The sequence below is a fragment of the Salvelinus alpinus genome, chromosome 30, assembly GCF_045679555.1.
Source record: "Salvelinus alpinus chromosome 30, SLU_Salpinus.1, whole genome shotgun sequence".
NCBI lineage: Eukaryota > Metazoa > Chordata > Actinopteri > Salmoniformes > Salmonidae > Salvelinus > Salvelinus alpinus.
The window spans coordinates 9,253,323-9,269,777 of record NC_092115.1 but is presented as its reverse complement, the minus strand read 5'-3'; the positions used below and the strand labels follow the sequence as shown (position 1 = coordinate 9,269,777).

Here is a 16,455-nt window from a genome sequence, read left to right as displayed (position 1 = left end):
ATTTCGAATCACAATTTAGGAATGTGACAGCTTTTTACCACCTGAGGAACATTGCCAATGTGCATCTGTTTCTCTCAGGCTGACAGAGACTCATCCATGCTTTTATTACAAGCAGGCTTGACTACTACTGTAATGCTCTCCTGTCTGGTCTACCCAAGAATGCCATTGGTCAACTGCAAAACATACAGAATGCTGCAGCACGGGTACTGACCAAGACCAGACGGAGAGCACACATTACACCGGTTTTAAGGTCTCTGCACTGACTGCCTGTGAGTTTTAGAATACATTTTAAGATTCTTCTATTGGATTTTAAATCAATCCACCATTGTGCACCCCAACACATGTCAGACATGCTTTTAAATTATGTTCCCACTAGGTCCCTCCGGTCCTCTGTCACTGGCCTTTTAACTATCCCAAAGCCTAGGACCAAAAGGCATGGAGAGGCAGCCTTTAGTTACTATGCCCCCTGCTCTCTGGAATAGCCTGCCAGAGAACCTGAGGGGGGCTGAAACTGTGGACATATTTAAAAGAGATCTTAAAACACATCTCTTTAGCTTTCCTTTTCCTTAGGGTGCTTTTTAGTCGTTCAGTTTTTATTATTTTAGTTTTTTATCGTCTATGCTTGTGTAGTAAATATTTACGTTTATATTTCCTGTGAAGGGCATTGCGTTGGATTCCATGTCTGAAATGTGCTATATAAATAAAGCTTGATTTGATTTGTCATATTTTATATGCTTTGTTTTGTAAATTGTTTTTGTGTAGTGTACATTGAGCTGTCTTCAAATTGTGTAATTCAGACAAAGGGTCTCTAAATAAATAACCTTTTCTCTTTCCTTCTCCCCTTGTCTCTGTCTCACACGCTCTGTCTCGTGCTCTCTCTGTGTCTCTGTCTCTCTCCTACACTATTCTGTTTTAGTGGCTGAGGATGTTTGCTCTATTGACATCTTCGCCTTTGGCATATGTACCCTGGAGGTAAGACAAAACAATCCGGGGTGAAGTTTCCCCCTAGGTACAGATTTAGGGATCAGCGTCTAGGGTGAACTTCACTCTACGCCGACACAAACACTTTCTCTTGCAGTGTTCCAATAATAAACAACCCAATACCCTTTAGATACTTTTGGTCATGTAGTGTATGTGAACACCTCGTCGTCGACCATCTCATTCCAAAATCGCGGGCATTAATATGGAGTTGGTCCCCCCCATCCCCCTTTTGCTGCTATAACAGCTTCCACTCTTCTGGGAAGGCTTTCCACTAGATGTTGGAACATTGCTGCGGGGACTTGCTTCCATTCAGCCACAAGAGAATTGGTGGTGTTGGGCGATTTAGGCCTGGCTCGCAGTCGGAGTTCCAATTCATCCCAAAGGTGTTCAATGGGGTTGAGGTCAGGGCTCTGTGCAGGCCAGTCAAGTTCTTCCACACCGATCTCGACAAACTTTCTTTTTTAAATATTTATTTTCTCCCCAATTTTGTGATTACGGTCTTGTCTCATCTCTGCAAACCCCCCAACGGGCTCGGGAGAGGCGAAGGTCGAGTCATGCGTCCTGAGAAACATGCCGCGCTGCGTCCTGAGAAAGGTTAACACCGCCGATAGAAATTGTAATGTTTTTCGTAGCCGTCTATTTACCACCACAAACTGACGCTGGCACTAAGACCGCACTCAACCAACTCTATAAGGCCATAAGCAAAAAAGAAAATGCTCATCCAGAAGTGGTGCTCCTAGTGGCCGGGAACTTTAATGCAGGCAAACTTAAATCTGTTTTACCTAATTTCTACCAGCATGTCACATGTGCAACCAGAGGAAAAAAAACTCTAGACCACTTTTACTCCACACACAGACACCAACAAAGCTCTCCCTCGCCCTCCATTTGGAAAATCTGACCATAATTCTATCCTCCTGATTCAGGCATACGAGCAAAAACTAAAGCAGGAAGTACCAGTGACTCGCTCAATACGGAAGTGGTCAGATGATGCGGATGGTACGCTACAGGACTGTCTTGCTTGCACAGACTGGAATATGTTCTGAGATTCATCCAATGGCATTGAGGAGTATACCACCTCAGTCACCGGCTTCAATAAGTGTATCGACGACGTCGTCCCCTCAGTGACCGTGCGTACATATCCCAACCAGAAGCCATCGATTACAGGCAACATCCACACGAAGCTAAAGGCTAGAGCTACCGCTTTCAAGGATTGGGACACTAATCAGGACGCTTATAAGAAGTCCCACTATGCCCTCAGACGAACCATCAAACAGGCAAAGCGTCAATAGAGGACTAAGATTGGATCCTATTATACCGGCTCTGACGCTCATCGACGGGGCAGGGCTTGCAAACGATTACGGACTACAAAGGGAAACCCAGCTGCGAGATGCCAGTGATGCGAGCCTACCAGATGGGCTAAAGGCCTTTTTTATGCTCGCTTCGAGGCAAGCAACACTGAAACATGCTAGAGAGCACCAGCTGTTCCGGACAACTGTGTGATCACGCTCTCCGTAGCCGATGTAAGACCTTTAAACAGGTCAACATTCAGGCGGATTACCAGGACGTGTATTCAGAGCATGGGTGGATCAACTGGCAAGTGTCTTCACTGACATTTTCAACCTCTCCCTGACTGAGTCTGTAATACCTATGTTTCAAGCAGACCACCATAGTCCCTGTGTCCAAGAAAGCGAAGGTAACCTGCCTAAATGACTAACGCTCTGTAGCACTCACGTCTGTAGCCATGAAGTGCTTTGAATGGCTCATATTAACACCATCATCCCAGAAACCGTAGACCCACTCCAATTCACATACCGCCCCAACAGATCCACAGATGAAGCAATCTCAATTGCACTTCACACTGCCCTTTTCCACCTGGACAAAAGGAACACCTATGTGAGAATGCTTTTCATTGACTACAGCTCAGAGTTCAACACCATAGTGCCCACAAAGCTAATCATTAAGCTCAGGACACTGGGACTAAACACCTCCCTCTGCAACTGGATCCTGGACTTCCTGACGGGCTGCCCCCAGGTGGTAAAGGTAGGCAACAACACATCTGCAATGCTGATCCTCAACATGGGGGCCACTCAGGGGTGCGTCCTGAGTCCCCTCCTGTACGCCCTGTTCACCCACAAATGTGTGGTCACGCACGACTCCAACGCCATCAAGTTTGCTGGCGACACAACGGTGGTAGGCCTGATCACCGACAATGTTGAGACAGCCTATAGAGAGGAGGTTAGAGACCTGGCAGTGTGGTGCCAGGACAACAACCTCTCCCTCAATGTAAGCAAGACAAAGGAAATGATCACGGACTACAGGAAAAGGAGGACCGAACACACCCCCATTCACATCAACAGGGCTGTTGTGGAGTGGGTTGAGCGTTTCAAAGTTCCTTGGTGTCCACATCACCAACAAACTATCATGGTCCAAACACAACAAAGTTGTGAAGAGGGCACAACACCTTTTCCCCCTCAGGAGACTGAAAATAGTTGACATGTTTCCCCAGATCCTCAAAGTTATACAGCTGTACCATCGAGAGCATCCTGACCGGTTGCATCACAGCCTGGTATGGCAACTGCTCAGCATCTGCCCATAAGGCGCTACAGAGGGTAGTGCATACGGCCCAATACATCACTAGGGCCAAACTTCCTGCAATCCAGGACCTATATAGTAGGCGGTCTCAAAGGAAAGCCCATAAAATTGTCAGACTCCAGTCACCCAAGTCATAGACTGTTTTCTCTGCTACCACACGGCAGCAGTACCGGAGCGCCAAATCTAGGACCAAAAGGCTCCTCAACAGCTTCTACCCCCAAGCCATAAGACTGAACAATTAATAAAATGGCTGCCCAGACGATTTACTTTGACCCCCACTTTGTTTTTACATTGCTGCTACTCTCTGTTTTATCTATACATAGTCACTTTACCCCTCCCTACATGTAGAAATTACCTCAACTAACCTGTACCCCCGCACATTGACTCAGTACCGGTATCCCCTGTAGATAGCCTTATTGTTATTTTAATCATTTTTATTTATTTAGTAAATATTTTCTTAACTGCATTGTTGGTTAAGGGCTTGTAAGTAAGCATTTCACTGTAAGGTCTACACCTGTTGTATTCGGCGCATGTGACAAAACATTTGATTTGATTTGACTTACAGTTGACCGGGGCAGCTCTAGCAGGGCAGAAATTTGACAAACTGACTTGTTGGAAAGGTGACATCCTATGGCGGTGCCACGTTGAAAGTCACTGAGCTCTTCCGTAAGGCCATTCTACTGCCAATGTTTGTCCATGGAGAGATTGCATGGCTGTGTGCTCGATTTTGTACACCTGTCAGCAACGGTTGTGGCTGAAATAGCTGAATCCACTAATTTGAGGGGTGTCCACCTCATTTTGTGTGTGTATATATATATAGTGTATGTCACAGATGTTAATTGAAACCCATATTTATGTTACGTTCAATAGACATGAAACAGGAAAAAACATTCTGATGTTTTACCTGAACTCGTCTGATAAGCCATTCTCATTTTCCGACTAAAATTTTTTCCTTTTTTTTGCCTACTGATGCATAATATTAATCACAAATGCAAAATAAGGGTCGTGTTCATTCGGTACCAAACGGGAAAAAAGCAGACTGAAAGAGGGAGGGACAATCTAGTCTTGGTCATTATAATAAGACCCGCCCATTTTAGCTTTCTGTTTTACCGTTGTGTTGTCCTAATTAACACGACCCAGCACATTTTGTTTTGTCCTCCCCAACTTTAGATGGCAGTATTGGAGATCCAGGCCAACGGGGACACTGTGGTATCCAAAGAGGCTATAACCAACGCTGCCCAGTCTTTAGATGATCCGCTCATAAAGGCAAGTCGCACAAGACTAGTGGGCATGCAATGATGGCGTGCCTAAAGTTAGTCATTTCCCACAGGACAAAACCTGGTTGCTTTCATATTAGTTATTTTATGACTTCATATTTACATTTGAGTCATATTTACACAAGCGCCATGCTCTACCTACTGAGCCACATGGGACCATATACTGGTTGTATACCAGTGGAGGCTGCTGAGGGGAGGACGGCTCATAATAAAGGCTGAAATGGAGTATAATTGCTGGAATGGAGTGAATATAATGGAATCAAACACATGAAAACAACAATGTGTATGATTCCATTCCATTCACTCCATTCCGGCCATTATTATGAGCCGCCCTTTCCTCAGAAGCCTCCACTGTTGTATACTGCTTGTATAAGAGTTTTTTTGTTAAATGGATTTTTCTGGTTAAAAAGACATTTAACAACACGTCTAAAAAGGCACTAACAAAACGTATACAACCGATGTCATTATACGGTTCATCAATAAGGACATCTTTCACATGACGTCTTGTCATGAAAAACTATGTCTTAACCAACTGTTAGAACCAGGTAATGTGTCATCTCAACCAGAAAACGTCATTAAGGTGCCATGTGCCAAATATGACCTGCTGGTATAGTGCTACCTTAGCTGGTATATTCCCTTCACCTTGCAACGCTCACTTATTTCAGCAGTTGAACGCCCACAACATAGCTTCTTCATTTTTTGCTTCAGTAAAATGGTTGCTGACGCCAGGATGCTAGCATTATCTCAAAAGTAAATTAAGAAGACACACTGCCGTAATGCAGTGGTGTGCAATGACTTTAACCTCTGGGTGTTCATTCTACAAAAATTGGGACTAATAACCAATATGGAATATTAGAATCTCCAATTATACAACTCCTAGGGATTCATTGTACTGTAGTGGTAAATGTGTGAAGGAAAGTTGGCTGCTGCTACAATACTATAATACATTGAGTCAAGCTGTCGGTGTGTCATCTTCATCAGTCACTGAAGCCACGTTTCTCTCTAATTCTCATGACACATTTCTTCCTTCCTACCAAGTGTTTGTAGTAACTCGGTGAAAGATGACAGGCCGTTTATATAAAGCACATTGTAGGAAAGTTGTCAGCAGCCGTAATGCTATATGTTACGTTACACGCCATCTTTTTTTCAATCACCAGAGGCTATCGTTCCTTCTAATTACCCAGTTCCTCTAATTACCCAGTTCCTCTAATTACCCAGTTCCTCTAATTACCCAGTTCCTTCTAATTACCCAGTTCCTTCTAATTACCCAGTTCCTTCTAATTACCCAGTTCCTTCTAATTACCCAGTTCCTTCTAATTACCCAGTTCCTTCTAATTACCCAGTTCCTTCTAATTACCCAGTTCCTTCTAATTACCCAGTTCCTCTAATTACCCAGTTCCTTCTAATTACCCAGTTCCTCTAATTACCCAGTTCCTTCTAATTACCCAGTTCCTCTGTAAAAACTCATGGACGATTTTTATTAAAGCTCAAACAAAGTTTATTCACCCAAAGGGTCAGACAGCTGAACAGACAAAGAGCATATTCACACAAGTACTGGTATTTAATCCTTTCTCCTATGCCGAGTCTCCTCCTTACACATCTGAACAGCCAATACACCTCTGTTGCTAGACAGAACTTTAGTGATATCTGTTCTTCCTCACTTCATCTGACCTGATTTCTGCCCAAATTCCTTACTATTACCTAACTCACGGCTGTCCTGTTGACTTGTACCAGACTGTGGCCATTTTCCTTCTCATAGGATCCCTGATGTCTAACAGTGACATGAATAAGGATATTTAATATTTTCAAGTTTAGAAGTCAGAACCCATCAACACTAAATCGCGCCATGGCCTAGTCTAGTAGTAGTGTTACCGCCCCTGGACCACATATGAAGGCATCGGTTCGATCCGTGTTCCACCACTCACTTTGTTTTCCTGTTCACTCCCCATCTACATATCTATCCTTAATCAATTAATCAATAAAGCTTGGAAATGCATTTTATATATATATATACAGTATAGTGCATTTGGAAAGCCTTATTCTAAAATTATTTAAATTGGGGGGGTTTCCCCGTCAATCTACACACAATACCCCCTAAATGACCAAGCAAAAACAGATTTTTTGACATTTTTTCTAATTTATAAAAAATAAGAAATGGAAATATCACATTTACATAAGTATTCAGACCCTTTACTCAGAACTTTGTTGAAGCACCTTTGGCAGCGATTACAGCCTCGAGTCTTCTTGGGTATGACGCTACAAGCTTGGCACACATGTATTTGGAGTTTCTCCCATTCTTCTCTGCAGATCCTCCCAAGCTCTGTCAGGTTGGATGGGGAGCGTCGCTGCACAGCTATTTTCAGGTCTCTCCAGAGATGTTAGATTGGATTCAAGTCCGGACTCTGGCTGGGCCACTCAAGGACATTCAGAGACTTGTCCTGAAGCCACTCCTGCGTTGTCTTGGCTGTGCTTAGGGTCGTTGTCCTGTTGGAAGGTGATCCTTCACCCCAGTCTGAGGTCCTGAGCGCTCTGGAGCAGGTTTTCATCAAGGATTTCTCTGTTCTTTTCTCCGTTCATCTTTCCCTCGTTCCTGACTAGTCTCCCAGTCCCTGCCACTGAAAAAGCATGACACTGCCACCACCATGCTTCACCGTTGGGATGGTGCCAGGTTTCTTCCAGACATGACACTTGGCATTCAGGCCAAAGAGTATATCTTGGTTTCATCAGACCAGAGAATCTTGTTTATCATGGTCTGCGAGTATTTAGGTGCCTTTTGGCAAACTCCAAGCTGGCTGTGATGTGCCTTTTACTGAGGAGTGGCTTCCGTCTGGCCACTCTACCATAAAGGCCTGATTTGGTGGAGTGCTGCAGAGATGGTTGTCCTTCTGGAAGATTCTCCCATCTCCACAGAGCAACTCTAGAGCTGTCAGTGACCATTGGGTTCTTGGTCCCCTCCCTGACCAAGGCCCTTCTGCCCTGATTGCTCAGTTTGGCTGGGCGCCCAGCTCTGGGAAGAGTCTTGGTGGTTCTAAACTTCTTCCATTTTAAGAATGATGGAGGCCACTGTGTTCTTGGATCTTCAATCCTGCAGAAATATTTTGGTACGCTTCCCCCAGATCTGTGCCTTGACACAATCCTGTCTCGGAGCTCAGACAACTGCTTCGACCTCATGGCTTGGTTTTTGCGCTGACATTCACTGTCAGGTGTGTGCCTTTCCAAATCATGTCCAATCAATTGAGTTTACCACAGGTGGACTCCAATCAAGTTGTAGAAACATCTCAAGGATGATCAATAGAAACAGGATGTACCTGAGCTCAATTTCGAGTCTCATAGCAAAGGGTCTGAATACTTATGTAAATAAGGGATTTTAGTTTTTATAAATTAGAAAAAGAAATGTAACACCTGTTTTTGCTTTGCCATTATGGGGTGTTGTGTGTAGATTGATGAGGGGAAAACATTTATTCAATCAATTTTAGAATAAGGCTGTAACGTAGAAAAAGTGAAGGGGTCTGAATACTTTCAGAATGCACTGTATATTTACAAATCACCACATTCCACACAATTCCACCCATGGTAGTAGTAACTCTCTATGCACCTCCCTTTCCCTCGTCTGTTGCAGGAGTTCACCCAGTCGTGTGTACGCATGGACGCCAAAAAGAGACCCACGGCACATGACCTGCTGTTTCACAGGGTTCTGTTTGAGGTGCACTCTCTTAAGCTGCTGGCTGCCCACTGCTTTATCAACTATCAGTGTGAGTAACTGTCTGCCCACTGCTTTATCAACTATCAGTGTGAGTAACTGTCTGCCCACTGCTATATCAACTATCAGTGTGAGTAACTGTCTGCCCACTGCTATATCGACTATCAGTGTGAGTAACTGTCTGCCCACTGCTATATCGACTATCAGTGTGAGTAACTGTCTGCCCACTGCTTTATCGACTATCAGTGTGAGTAACTGTCTGCCCACTGCTTTATCGACTATCAGTGTGAGTAACTGTCTGCCCACTGCTTTATCGACTATCAGTGTGAGTAACTGTCTGCCCACTGCTTTATCGACTATCAGTGTGAGTAACTGTCTGCCCACTGCTTTATTGACTATCAGTGTGAGTAACTGTCACATCAGAGGTACATTTAGATTCCTGACACAATTGGTCAGAAAACATCCCCTTTTTGCCGTTTGCCCCCAAACTGAAAGTTTAATGCAAATGTGAACATCTCTTTTAAGTCTTATGTTCCAAAATTTTAATTTTAATTATTTGTTTTACGTTGGATAAAAGTACAGACTCAGCGCTTCAAAATGGCATATCATACACTGTAGTTGGAAGAAACATGGGGGAGTAATGCTGCTTTAAAAATTGATAATATTTTCACAAAATTTATTCTTTAACCAAATTACCAAAATGGATTCTCTGAACATTATCTCACCAAGTTAGGCAAACCATTAACACTATGACATTTTAAAAATATTTTTTTAATGCTTGTTTTATTTTTTCAAGCATACTTCCAAAGTTGTGGCAAAATGGCTTAAGGACAACAAAGTCAAGGTATTGGAGTGGCCATCACAAAGCCCTGACCTAAATCCTGTAGAAAATGTGTGGGCAGAACTGAAAAAGCGTGTGTGAGCAAGGAGGCCTATAAACCTGACTAAGTTACACCAGCTCTGTCAGGAGGAATGGGCCAAAATTCACCCAACTTATTGTGGAAGGCTACCTGAAACGCTTGACCCAAGTTAAACAATTTAAAGGCAATGCTACAAAATACTAATTGAGTGTATGTAAACTTCTGACCCACTGGGAATGTGATTAATTAAATAAAATCTGAAACAAAAAAATTAATCATTCTCTCTACTATTATTCTGACATTTCACATTCTTAAAATAAAGTCGTGATCCTAACTGACCGAAGACAGGGAATTTTTACTAGGATTAAATGTCAGGAATTGTGAAACTGAGTTTAAATGTATTTGGCTAAGGTGTATGTTAACTTCTGACTTCAACTGTATTATGACAACATTTTGTGATGTTTTGGACTGCGGTGAGTCCAAAATAAAAGGAACAGGGTTTTTTCAGCTGTTCAGGCACAAAAACATTTCGGGAGGCCAACTGAAGTTCTGAGCTGACATCTATGCCACTTCGTCGGTGATTGGTCAACAGTAGGGACTTTTCAATAAAGTCTTTGGTACAGTATTTTCCTATGAAAAATGACAAACCTCTTAGTTCAATGTAAAAATTTACATTTTATTAATAATTTTTGTTTAAAAAACAATTGCCCTTTTTCTCCCCAATTTCGTGGTATCCAACTTCCAATTGGCAGTCTTGTCCCATCGCTGCAACTCCCATACGGCCTCGAGGCGAAGGTCAAGAGCTGTGCACCCTCCGAAACCCAACCAAGGCGCACTGCTTCTTGACACAATGCCCACTTAACCTGGAAGCCAGCCGCACCAATGTGTCGGAGGAAACACTTTGCACCTGGCGACCGTGTTAATTTTTACTATTTTGCTCCCTATAGCTAGCTAGCCAATTTAGCATGTGTGTCCCACTCCCTATCACTTAAAATGCGGTTTGATTAGCAGTCGCACCACAGTGGCTAATTTCGGTAGTTAGCTAGTTAAACATGACAAACTGGCAAACATGAAAAAGATGATCAAGTTATGCATGGCTTCGCACATCAGCAATCAATATTAACATCAGAATACAACAGGCCAGTTCAGCTAGCTGGCTATAACGTTGCTTCGTCCTGCAACGAGCCATCTGTAAACAATGTCTCTCATTGAGGGACGACGCAAGCTATAACGGTACCTGTATGCAACTGTCTAGCAAATAAAATGTTATTAGTCACATGCGCCGAATACAAGGTATTTTACCTTACAGTGAAATGCTTACTTACACGCTACTAACCAACAATGCAGTTTAAAAAATATGAATAAAAAATAAAAGGAACAAGTAATTAAAGAGCAATAGTAAAATAACAATAGTGAGACTAAATACAGGGGGTACTGGTACAGAGTCGATGTACATGTGGGTAGAGTTAAAGTGACTATGCATAGATAATAACATAGAGTAGCAGCGGTGTAAAAGAGGGGGTGGGCAATGCAAATAGTCTGGGTAACCATTTGATTAGATGTTCAGGAGTCTTATGGCTTGGGGGTAGAAGCTGTTTAGAAGCCTCTTGGACTTAGACTTGGCGCTCCAGTACCGCTTGCCGTGCGGTAGGAGAGAGAACAGTCTATGACTAGGGTGGCTGGAGTCCATGGCAATTTTTAGGGCCTTCCTCTGACACCGCCTGGTATAGAGGTCCTGGATGGCAGGAAGCTTGGCCCCGTTGATGTACTAGGCCGTACGCTCTACTAGTGCCTTGCGGTCGGAGGCCGAGCAAGTAAAACATTTTGAGGATCTGAGGACCCATGCCAAATATTTTCAGTCTCCTGATGGGGGAATAGGTTTTGTCGTGCCCTCGCCACGACTGTCTTGATAAACCTCCGGTAGTAGTTGGCAAACCCTAAGAATTGCTGCACCTCCTTTACCGAGATGGGAGTCGGCCAATTACACACGGCTGCAATGCGGTCACTCTCCATCTCCACCCCTGATGGCGCCATGATAGCTATATATGTGTAACAATAGCTAGCTATGAAAAATGACTTTTTGATATAGTTGAGAGAATAACGCATGTTCATGTAGCCATCTTGGAATTTTAACTGTAGACTCTTACCGGTGTATGGATTATGATGATTCACAGCAGACAAACACTTTCAAAATAATCCTTCCCACTCAGCTTCAACCAGTCCACATTTAGCCACAGAAGACAAAGCTGTGTCGATACCAGCAGCAGTATTCAGGACAAAACTGGTATTGAAAGCTGTAGCTACACTTTGCATGTTGTCCATGATGAAAATATGAGTAAATCCTATGGATCGTTCAAATATCTGCGGTAGCAGAGAGCAGGAAGTGCCATTTGACAGAGAAGACTTGCGTGACAGAATGGACCCTCTTGTGAATGTCCCAGCCCACTCATTATCTCAACCATTCATGATGGCTAGGCAAGATTTTGTCTAAATAGCTTTGTGATTTCACATTTTATTTATATTTACAGATTACATATGAGTTTGTTATTATGGCACATAAATTGACATGCTCAAAAAAGGCACTTTGCTAAAAAATGTTTTAATAAAAAAAAAAAATCTAATATCTAAATACTAAATTCACCATCGACAAGAATATAAGAATAAAAATAAAAATAATTAATCTAATACTAAATTCACCATCGACAAGAATATAAAATGTATAAATACATATCAAGTTTCATCAGTCCCTTGTTCATGTCAACACTAAGTTATCCAAAATAGCACCCTATTCCCTAGAATGAGAATAGAATACACCACCTAGAATTTACCGACGTGTTTATAGTGAAGTAGTGACGTCTATCGTACACCCAGCTTTCTGAAACGGTTCACAAATACATTGTGAATCTGGATATTTTTGTCAAAAACAATATTTTAGGATTTTTTTACTTAGTCCACTGTGAATACAATCTCATATTTTTATTTTTCAGGTTAGGAGTCCAATATCCCTTTGACACTGTCACGTTAAAGTTGAAGTTTTCTCTTCTAGAGGTCAATCCAATAAAAATAAATAAAATCTCCATATTAATCACATAACGGTAGTCTTAAATGCACTCCCTCTTTTAACAGATCAGCTTCATGATAACTGCCTTGAAGAGAAGACCAGGACTTTCGACCCCAATGGTGTGATGGCTGAGATCAAGCATGGGGACCGGCCCGGGGTGGAGATCAAGTAAGGACGGAGAAAAACCTGTCCCCAGGGAGAGACCCCAAGGTCTGTTTGATTGAGGTGATTTGTTGATGTTATTACTCATGCTGTCCCATTTCTCATCGTTTCCTAAAGGTACTCGAATGTTTCGCCGCTAGAACTGGACAAATTTCTGGAGGATGTAAAGTAAGTGTGGGCATTGGAGGACAGATTTGGGCAAAGGGGTCATTGGATTTCATTTATTTTATCATTTAAAAGTAGAAGGCTGCTTCAGCCGGAGATTACATTACATAAAGTACATAAAGTACCAGTCAAAAGTTTGGACACCTACTCATTCAAGGGTTTTTCTTTATTTTTACTGCCAAGAGTGTGCAAAGCTGTCATCAAGGCAAATGGTGGCTACTTTGAAGAATCTCAAATATAAATATATTTGTTTAACACTTTTTTTGGTTACTACATGATTCTATATGTGTTATTTCATAGTGTTGATGTCTTCACTATTATTCTACAATGTAGAAAATAGTAAAAATAAAGAAAAACCCTGGAATGAGTAGGTGTCCAAACCTTTGACTGGTACTGTATACAGTTGAAGTCAGAAGTTTACATACACTTAGATTGGAGTCCTTAAAACTTGTTTTTCAACCACTCCACAGATTTCTTGTTAACAAACTATAGTTTTGGCATCTACTTTGTGCATGACACAAGTAATTTTTCCAACAATTGTTTACAGACAGATTATTTCACTATCACAATTCCAGTGGGTCAGAAGTTTACATACACTAAGTTGACTGTGGCTTTAAACAGCTTGGAAAATTTCAGAAACTGATGTCATGGCTTTATTGACATCATTTGAGTCAATTGGAGGTGTACCTGTGGATGTATTTCAAGGCCTACCTTCAAACTCAGTACCTATTTGCTTGACATCATGGGAAAATCTAAAGAAATCAGGCAAGACCTCAGAAAGATCTCCAAGTCTTCATCCTTGGGAGCAATTTCCAAACGCCTGAAGGTACCACGTTCATCTGTACAAAAAATAGTACGCAAGTATAAACACCATGGGACCACGCAGCCGTCATACCGCTCAGGAAGGAGACGCGTTCTGTCTCCTAGAGTGTTAATCAATCCCAGAACAACAGCAAAAGACCCTGTGAACATGCTGAAGGAAACAGGTATAAAGTATCTATATCCACAGTAAAACAAGTCCTATATTGACATAACCTGAAAGGCCGCTCAGCAAGGAAGAAGCCACTGCTCCAAAACCTCCATTAAAAAAGCCAGACTACGGTTTGCAACTGCACATGGGGACAAAGATTGTACTTTTTTGAGAAATGTCCTCTGGTCTGATGAAACAAAAATGTAAGTGTTTGGCCATAATGACCATCGTTATGTTTGGAGGAAAAAGGGGGAGGCTTGCAAGCTGAAGATCACCATCCCAACCATGAAGCACGGGGGTGGCAGCATCATGTTGTGAGGGTGCTTTCCTGCAGGAGGGACTGGTGCACTTCACAAAATAGATGGCATCACGAGGAGGGAAAATGATGTGGATATATTGAAGCAACATCTTAAGACATCAGTCAGGAAGTTAAAGCTTGGTCACAAATGGATCTTCCAAATGGACAATGACCCCAAGCATACTTCCAAAGTTGTGGCAAAATGGCTTAAGGACAACAAAGTCAAGGTATTGGAGTGGCCATCACAAAACCCTGACCTCAATCCCATAGAAAATGTGTGGGCAGAAGTTAAAAAGCGTGTGCAAGCAAGGAGGCCTACAAACCTGACTGTTACCCCAGCTCTGTCAGGAGGAATGGGCCAAAATTCACACAACTTATTTTGGGAAGCTTGTGGAAGGCTACCTGAAACGTTTGACCCAAGTTAAACAATTTAAAGGCAATGCTACCAAATACTAATTGAGTGTATGTAAACTTCTGACCCACTGGGAATGTGATGAAAGAAATAAAAGCTGAAATACATCATTCTCTCTACTATTCTTCTGACATTTCATTTTCTTAAAATAAAGTGGTGATCCTAACTGACCTAAGACAGGGAATTTTTACTAGGATTTAATGTCAGGAATTGTGAAACTGAGTTTAAATGTATTTGGTTAAGGTATATGTTAACTTCTGACTTCAACTGTATATACATACATACATACATACATACATACATACATACATACATTCTAAATTATCAAATCAAATGTATTTATATAGCCCTTCTTAGATCAGCTGATATCTCAAAGTGCTGTACAGAAACCCAGCCTAAAACCCCAACCAGCAAGCAATGCAGGTGTAGAAGCACGGGGGCTAGGAAAAACTCCCTAGAAAGGCCAAAACCTAGGAAGAGACCTAGAGAGGAACCAGGCTATGAGGGGTGGCCAGACCTCTTCTGGCTGTGCCGGGTGGAGATTATAACAGAACATGGCCAAGATGTTCAAATGTTCATAAATGACCAGCATGGTCAAATAATAATAATCACAGTAGTTGTCGATGGTGCAGCAAGTCAGCACCTCAGGAGTAAATGTCAGTTAGCTTTTCATAGCCGATCATTAAGAGTATCTCTACCGCTCCTGCGGTCTAAGGATATAAACCTTGATCAGGAAGGAGGGATGCATTTTAAAGGGGGGGAAAACTGTGTACTGAAACCTTGGTTGATTACGGTAAGATAATTTTGTCTCATTTCTGTTGGTCTGCTCATCATCAAATGTTATGGGTATGCATCTGCAGCTCTTATATCTGGTATAAACAAATCAAATTACCTTCGATTGGATCCAGATCGGATCTTGGCAGCTTGCGCCCACAACTGGCATTCAATTGTGTCCTCTATCCATCTCTTGTCTGCTTTGTAATTGGATGCTTATACACAATTTTTTTGTGTTTTTATTAGAGTTGGCCACTATATTTTATTTATTGCTGCACTTATTCCACGCCACTTGCCAGCCGTTATTGTAAATAAGAATCTGTTAACTGACTCGCCTGGTTAAATAAAAATCTATAAATTAAATATGATCAACATAGTAAACCTCCTTTTGTAATCCTTAATTTGTTTGACTTTCCAATTGATGTTAGAACCGTCCGGTTTTATGAAGGCCGCTATGATGGCCGCCACATCATGTTTATAACTATCACTTGACCTTTTCCCCCTTAGTAGCTCTGACTTTGCCGATCGCTGCTTAGAGGAAAAATGTACTTACTGTGACATGTGGTTGTCTCACCTAGCTGTTTTAAGATGAACACACTAACTGTAAGTTGCTCTGGATAAGAGTGTCTGATAAATGACTAAAATGTTAATGTAAAACAAAAAACTCTATTTACTCAACTCAATTCAGTCTAAGATTTTCCAAGGGACTGTTGTCCCTTCCCCCTTTTCATACTGACTGTGGTATTTAGTCAGTATTTAAAGTAAAGACTGTACATCACATGATTTAACTCACTTAGTCTGTTTTTCAATTGATTGGATTGGCTCTTTCTTTCTGTGTGTACTCACTAGGAATGGGATTTATCCCTTGATGAACTTCCAGCGGGGCCTCACCATGCCCCGGACCTTGTCCATCTTCCAGGAGCGCATGGAGACAGTGAAGACTCCCAGCCCAGAGCCCCAGGAGATGGAGACCAGGAAGGTGACTTTTTTTTATACGAGGGGATTGCATGCAGACCAGTAGTCAGACGGTTGCTGGTTCAAATCCCGGGCCAGTCAAAACAAGTATTTAATAGCATATGTACTGTATATGAACCATACAGGCAACACCCAACCAAAATGTTGGGGTAAACAATTATCAAATATAAAGTCTATTTAACTGGCAACCGGAAGGCTGCTGGTTTTAGATACCAGACGATACCATAT

At 42.1% G+C, this 16,455-nt stretch overlaps 1 protein-coding gene across 2 annotated transcripts in view; it reads left to right on the top strand.

Annotated features, from left to right (window-relative positions):
* Window positions 1-16,455, top strand: part of nrbp2a (nuclear receptor binding protein 2a) — a 57,777-nt gene that overhangs the window by 34,598 nt on the left and 6,724 nt on the right. For both annotated transcript variants that reach the window (XM_071376897.1, XM_071376896.1), the window contains 6 exons: window positions 917-972; window positions 4,744-4,839; window positions 8,470-8,602; window positions 12,537-12,639; window positions 12,751-12,801; window positions 16,102-16,231. In XM_071376897.1, coding sequence (XP_071232998.1) covers window positions 917-972; window positions 4,744-4,839; window positions 8,470-8,602; window positions 12,537-12,639; window positions 12,751-12,801; window positions 16,102-16,231 — 569 coding nt within the window. The remainder of the gene's footprint in view (window positions 1-916; window positions 973-4,743; window positions 4,840-8,469; window positions 8,603-12,536; window positions 12,640-12,750; window positions 12,802-16,101; window positions 16,232-16,455) is intronic.